At 55.0% G+C, this 6,852-nt stretch overlaps 1 protein-coding gene across 1 annotated transcript; it reads right to left on the reverse strand.

Moving 5' to 3' along the window:
• Positions 1-741: 741 nt before the first annotated feature.
• Positions 742-2,657, reverse strand: Gsc (goosecoid homeobox). Its single transcript, XM_059279761.1, has 3 exons — positions 2,232-2,657; positions 1,481-1,740; positions 742-1,125 (listed from the first exon to the last, which is right to left on the reverse strand). Exons 1-3 carry the CDS (start codon positions 2,584-2,586, stop codon positions 970-972), a joined length of 771 nt encoding a protein of 256 aa, XP_059135744.1. The 5' UTR covers positions 2,587-2,657; the 3' UTR covers positions 742-969.
• Between the last annotated feature and the right edge of the window lie 4,195 nt (positions 2,658-6,852).

Raw genomic sequence — 6,852 nt, forward strand, 5'->3', positions numbered from 1 at the left:
GATGGTGTTAGGGGCAGATAGTACCCACTGAAAGAGAGGGTCAACCATCTCCAAGGACTCCTCTGTCAGGAAGTTCTACAAAGCCGGTAGAAAAAGAGACCCCCTTGGTCCTCCCCAACCTTCACCTAGCTAGAAAACTCAGAGGACCTAGGGTGGTCGGATGTCCCCCGCGGGCGGGCGGGCGGGGCGCTCCAGCACACAGCTCTAGGAGGCACTCCGGTGTGGGGCAAGCACCTAGGCTGTGTAGTAGAAACAAACGGTCTAGGCTCCCAGGGAGGGAAGGACAGCTCCCTGGGGAGGTGACAGCCAGAAAGAAAGTACCAACACCCAGGGGAGCTGCCCTCATCCCTGCGGCCTTTTTGCACAGGAATTCGGCCTTTTTGCACAGGAATTCAATTCGTGGATGGCCTTAGGTCTGGGAGTTTCGAAAAGTCAAGGCCCCGAGTGAGTGGGTGAGTGGGTGGGAGGGAGCTCTGAGGAAGTTTCAGGGAAGGAAAGAATGATGGGAGAGGTGACGCTTTAGAAACCCGGGCTTGCCACTCAGCACTCCTTCCCGAAGACCCATGATACCCAACGCGACCAATTCCGACCCTCCCACACCCACTTCGCTGCGTTTTAAATTGTCTTCCACGTTGCAACTAAACAGATTTCTTTTCTAGGCCTCAACGGATGGCACTAGGGTACGAAATACAACATGGCTGGTCTACATCGCCATCACTTTATTGTATTGTCACCGTTAACTTAACTATAAATACTACGGTGGGGAACGCGGCTCACGCAGGCAGCCCGGGACAGTGGGGCTGCGGTCCCCCCACGCCAGTCCCCGGCGGTCCCAGGCCTGTACATTATTTACAGCTAGCTCCTCGTTGCTTTCTCGACCCCCTCCCGCAAGGCAGGGCGTGTGCAAGTAGCATCGTCTGTCTGTGCAAGTCCTTGCGTCAGGCAAGCGCCCCGGCCGGCCCGCGGCCGTCAGCTGTCCGAGTCCAAATCGCTTTTACCTTCCTCTTCCCTCTTCTCGGGCGAGGCTTTCGAGGACGCCTTGTTCCACTTCTCAGCGTTTTCCGACTCCTCCGAAGAGGACCGCTTCTGTCGTCTCCATTTGGCTCGGCGGTTTTTAAACCAGACCTGTTGTGCAAGGGAGCAACAAAACAGTGGTGACCAAAAGGTCGCTTCTCCCCAACGCCAGGGCACTCGGGTGGCTCCGCGTGGCCAAGGGGCAGCCTGGTCGTGGGATCTCAGCCTGGCCGCGTGAAATTGCAAGCAACCGCTGAGCCCAGGGTCAACAAAAGGAGGGGGCGCACCCGCAGCGCTTCCGCATTTTCACTCCACTTCCTGGGCCTAAAGCGCCTTCCACCAGCCTCCAGGCCGCCGCCTTCGGGATGCTCTTAGAGTGGCCGCAGCCCCACGGAGGACCGAGCAAACCCCGCGTGCAGGGAAGGACCGCTAAACGCCCCCACCCACCACTAGGCCCCTTGCCTACCTCCACCTTCTCCTCCCGGAGGTGCACCTTCCGGGCCAGCTGCTCCCGAGTGCCCACGTCTGGGTACTTCGTCTCCTGGAAGAGGTTCTCCAGGGCTTCGAGCTGCTCGTCGGTGAAGATGGTGCGGTGCCGCCGCTTCCGCCGACAGTGCAGCTGGTTGAGCAGCTGCAGCTCAGTGCGCGACAGCGTGCCCACGTTCATGTAGGGCAGCATCTGGTGCGGCACCGGGGACACCAGCACAGAGCCAGGACCGTCGTAGCCTGCGACACAGGGAGGGACGCCGGTCAGTCATCCTCCCTTCGCACCGTACGCCAACCCGCTCGCTGCCCTCTCTCACTTAAAAATAAAAAGGTCTGCAAGGGGCGATAGGTCTTTGGGGAGCGCGGACACCAGGGATGCTCGGACTTGAAAGGAGCGTCCGCCCGCACACATCCAAAGCCAGTTCTGGTACTTTACAATCGTGGTCTCCCTGCGCCCTCGCTTAATTTCCGCGCGCGCGGGCGTGGAATCTCCACGAGACTCCAGGTGGCTCGGTTTCTTTAACTCTAGCTTAAAGTTTGCAACAGTCGTGTGCAAAGTCCCGTACCCGGTGACCAAAAAATAATGATAATAAATAAATGGGAGAGAGGGAAGGGTTTGCAAAGGGAGAAAGTTGGTGCCAGGTGAATAAAGCAAGTAGCACCGAGCGTCCACGCCCCAGCAACCACCGACTGCTGCTGTGGGGAAGGCCCGCACGCGATCGCGACCCTACCTGGGGGTGTGGGGACGCAGGAGCATTGCTGGGCGCCCAGCGGCGGCACAGCCCCGCAGCAGGCCGGGCCCACGGGCGCCGCCTGCACGTGCAGCTGCCCGTAGAAGTAGCTGTTGTAGCTTAGGCGGGAGCCTCCGACCGCGGCCGGGAGGCCCGCGCCTCCAGGGGCCACAGGACGCGGGTAGAAGGCGCCGTAGTCCGAGGCGGTGCCACCGCCCGCGCCATAGAGCGAGTCCCCATGCAGAGCCGGAAAGACCACCGGAGCCGCGGCGCTGGGCGCCACCGGGAGCACCGAGTCCTTGCAGCGCGGCCGGGTGGCCAGGATGTTGTCGATGCTGAACATGCTGGCGGGCATCCCCGAGCCCCGCGCCGGGACCGGGGGGCGGCGGGGACGCGCCGAAGAAGGAGAAGTCTCCAAGTGGTGTTGTTTGGGGTGGGGGGTGGGGGTTGTCCCACTCTCTCCTCCCGCGGGCGAGCAAACCGAAAGAGAGCGCGGGCGAGCGCGCAACTCGCGCCCCTCCCCGCCCCCTGCGTCCGCGCTCCCTCCTCCCGCCCTCTCCTCCCCTCGCCGCCGCCTAGCTGAACTCAACCCGCGGGTAGGACTCAGCTCCGACCGGCTCAACCTCTTGTTGGTTTTATACTGAGTCGACGTCATCCTGGATTTAGTTCCTGGTAATATGCAGATGACAAACAGAACCAGATTTGGTCCTTTTCTTTTCCTTTGGGTGGTGTGGAATGGGGGAGCGCGCGGGGAGGGGGGGCGCTTGCAGGGGAGGGGGAGAGATGCCAAGAGGAGGGGGGCTACAGGGCCTGAAAAAGAGATTGTGGATTGAGAATTAATGAAATTAACCTAATCTTTTCCATTCAGCAGCCCCGGCGCGGCCCCGGCCTAGCTGGGCGGGCGGCCTAATTGCCCAGGTTAATCTTATTAATACTATTGTCCCGCCGCCGTTAACAGCTCCGCCACCGACCTCTCCGCCCCGACCCTTTTCTCTCTATTATGGGGTGCGATTTCCTCTGCTTGTAGCTCAAATTCATTGTGGCCAATTTTACTTTAGGATTACTTTTTACTCTCTTTCGAAATTTGTTTGCTTTTAGAAAATGAGGGTGGCTGCGTCCTTCAAGTTAAAACTGAAAATTCCACCGCCCATCTCGCCACCAACCCCCACCACCACCCCCTGTGAACTCGCTGCCTAATTTCACTTTTTTTCCCCCCGTATCCTCAAAATCTTTTGTTTTTGAAAAAGCCAAATTTTCTCAGAGCATAAACGACGAAAGAAGAAACGCGTGGGGCTTCGTAAAAGTTGTCTTCTTTTTTTGCGGTCACTTTGGGTCTGAAAACTACCCTGACGCTCCCTAGCTCCTAACACATCAGTTGAAGACCAAATTCAAGCACTGTTTAAAATTCGCCACCGAGAGGAGCGCTCTGAAGCGATGCTTCCAGAGGCTTCCCGCGTGGGTGCCGGTAGGTTCTGTACCTTTTTTATTATTATTCTGGGGAAAGGAGTGTGTTCCCCCAAAACTGTTTGGGGGCTTTAATTCAGATGGGGTATACGGGGACTGCTTGTCTCCTTCCTCAGCATATTGAGTGGCATTTCCCCACTTCAATGAGCTAGCTCTCCTAAAGGCCTCCAGTTGTCCTTCCAGGCCCACGCTGGCCTCCGTGGGACCCCAGCGGCCTGGACGAAAGTCGGGCCACTGCGGGCGGCCTTGATGATTTGCGGGATTCTCCGTGAGGCACGGCCAGGCTGCGGGAGGCGCAGGCTGCCCAGATCTGCGGGCAGGAGGCTGGGCAACGTCCGGGATCGTCTGCGCCGAACGAAAGCAGAGGCCCGAAGTCGCGTGGCCCGGGTGCCTGGCCCGGAATTGCAGAGCGCTCCATCTTCGTGCCTTCGCGCGGGCCACTCTCCAACTACTCAAGCCAAGGCCGGAGTGGAGGACCGCCTTTGAGGGTCTATCCATTTTGTGGAGATTTCTCTCCCTCTCTGCACTGATAAGCCCGAGATGACCTCAAAGCTGTCTAAAGTCGTCGTACAATAAATGCTAAGTGCCCCCTGGTACTAGGGGAGAACCCTCTTGTAAATTTCTCTTCCTGGGTTAGAGAAACATAGCGGTAAGTTTGGTCCAGCCTGGACGCAGAACTCAGTCTGTGCGTGGGAGCAGTCACCCAGAGCTAAGAGAGTGAGCTTCTGCTCCTAGGCCTCCGCGAGTGGACCTTCAGCCCACCCGCGCATAGCCTGGGACACTTGGCTCTTTGCTTACTTTGGCAAACTGGAGGTGGTGGTAGGGAGAATTATAGGACTGGATAGAAACCGGCTTCAATTTGGAGGTGGGGTAGGTTTTGTTTTTGTTTTTAAGAGAAACAATAAAAGTCTCTTAGGAGTGTGACCCTCCTTAAGAAGGGCCAAGCCTACCCAGAGAAGTAAACTTTCCATTTACAGTGACTTTAAAGTCACCAGGTTCCAGGACACACAGACTGCTTGATCGTCAACTTTTCCCATGTTCAATTCTAAAGAGAGACAGATACATTGATGGACCAGAACAAGAAGCTGCAGCTTCAGCGGTGACTTTACTGCGTTTGTGTTGGTGGTTGCGAGTGGGTAAGGCGCGTGCGCGGGCAGCTCTCTAAGGACCTTTGCAGGGGTGCCAGGCAGAGACAGGAGGGCCATTGAACACCTGGGGTAGATTCCTGGACCCCTGCAATTTCTGAAAGGCGACTCAGAACCAGACCCGACAGGTATTCATCCACCGATCTGAAAGAGCCTCGGAGAGTTTTGAAAAGATTAAGGCAACCCCCACCCACTCCTTCGTGTCTCCTTCAGCTTGGTACTTAATGATCAGTTTTAGCCAGCCCCGGATTTCGCTGCGACGCTTCATTCCCTGCAGCCCTCTAGCTGTATCAGGGACCCTAGAAGAAAAAAGCGCTTCACCTGGAGTCCAGGGTGTCAGAGCTCAAGACCTAACACTGCCACCTGGAAAACTATCCCTCCTTTGGAGGCCTCAGGATTTAAAATAATCTAACCAAATCCAACATTAATTAAATCTTTTAAAACCTTAGTATTTAATGAGGTTTGTTTCTGCTCTTTACTTTGGGACAAAGGAGTGTGCTGGTCCCACCCCTGCCCAAAGCCAAAAGCAGAGCCTGTTCAGCAGGGTTGAAGATAAAGAAAAGTCTCTTAGCGCTCTTTCCTCGAAGACGGGACTTTTCCCAGAAGGGAACTCACAGACCCGAACCACACAACTGCACCGGCTTAACCGCTGCGCTCCGGGAGAGCTTCCTCCGGGCGGAGCCTCCCTAGTACAACTGTCCCCTCAGCCCAAGGTTGTTCTAGTTTGTCCGCGGGGAGGCAGACTCTGAAGGCAGTCAGGGGCCCAGCTCCCTCACTGTGCTTTCTCTGCGGAAACCATAAAGTGTCCCCAACGCACTAGAAACAATCTTGGTCCTGAGTAGCCCCGGCGCAATTGAAATAACAAATGCGAGGCACGCAAATTGTCCCTCCCTTCCAGTTGCTAAGCGATTGTTTGTCGCCCCGCATGCCCGGCTCAGCATGGGAGGACCAGCGCGTCCGGAGGCAGCCAGCGAGGCTTCGGTGAGAAATAAGTAAACACGCTGTTGATTTTCCCTATTATCACCCAAACACGATTTCACACAAAGCAATCACCACGCAGAAGTCTATGAAAACGTGTTTGTTGAGGAGTCACTCGCCCCAGTAATAGCCCTCATTTTTAAGATATTAAAGAATGGATCAGTGGATTCCACATGCATAAGGTGTATTTGCTGTTAGGCATCTATCAAAGACCGCTGTTGCACCACCGTCCTCTCCGAATTGATTCCGAGTGTAGATTAAATTGCTTTTCTGATTTAAAACATAGAGCCCAAATTTAGAGCGCGCATCTGGATATCTTCTCAGAGGGCTGTCTCCCCACTATCCTTATACCCTAGCCTCTCTTAGCTTTTTTTTTTTTTTCCGGAAAAACGGGTCCTAGGCCCCAACTCCTCAGGATATTATTATTATTATTATTATTATTATTATTATTATTATTATTATTATTATTATTATATTTGGTTTTTTGAGGCAGGGTTTCTCTGTGTTGTCCTGACTGTCCTAGAACTCACTCTGTAAACTAGGCTGGCCTCAGGGATCGGCTTGCCTCTGCCTCTGAAGTGCTGGATTTAAAGGCATGGGTCACCACCGCCCGGCCAGATTTTCTTAACCCTCAATTTGTTGCCTATACATGGGGCAGTTCATAATTGGACATTTTAGACAGGGTTTTTAGGTACATGGTTTAGGCAGGAGTTTCCAAATTCGGTGGGAAAGCTGGTGCATCCTTAAAGGTGTGGGGAGTTTTGTAAGAAGGACCCAAGAATCCCACCGAAGCCAGAGGGCAGCGGAGACCTCCTACGGTTTCACCAAGCAAATTGTTTTTGCTGTTTGCATTTTGTTTTAAAAAAAAAAAAAATCAGTGTCCCCAGACCAGTCCCGTTTCTACTACTCCTTGGAAGATGTCTCAGGGAGCCCCAAGTGATCTTCCTCCCAAGATTAGGACCGTGGAGTTGAGCAAGGAGCTGGGAACCACCCTACCGCAGGGCACCACCGGCAAAATGTGGGGTCTGCGGCTT

The sequence above is a fragment of the Peromyscus eremicus genome, chromosome 14 (genome assembly GCF_949786415.1).
Source record: "Peromyscus eremicus chromosome 14, PerEre_H2_v1, whole genome shotgun sequence".
NCBI lineage: Eukaryota > Metazoa > Chordata > Mammalia > Rodentia > Cricetidae > Peromyscus > Peromyscus eremicus.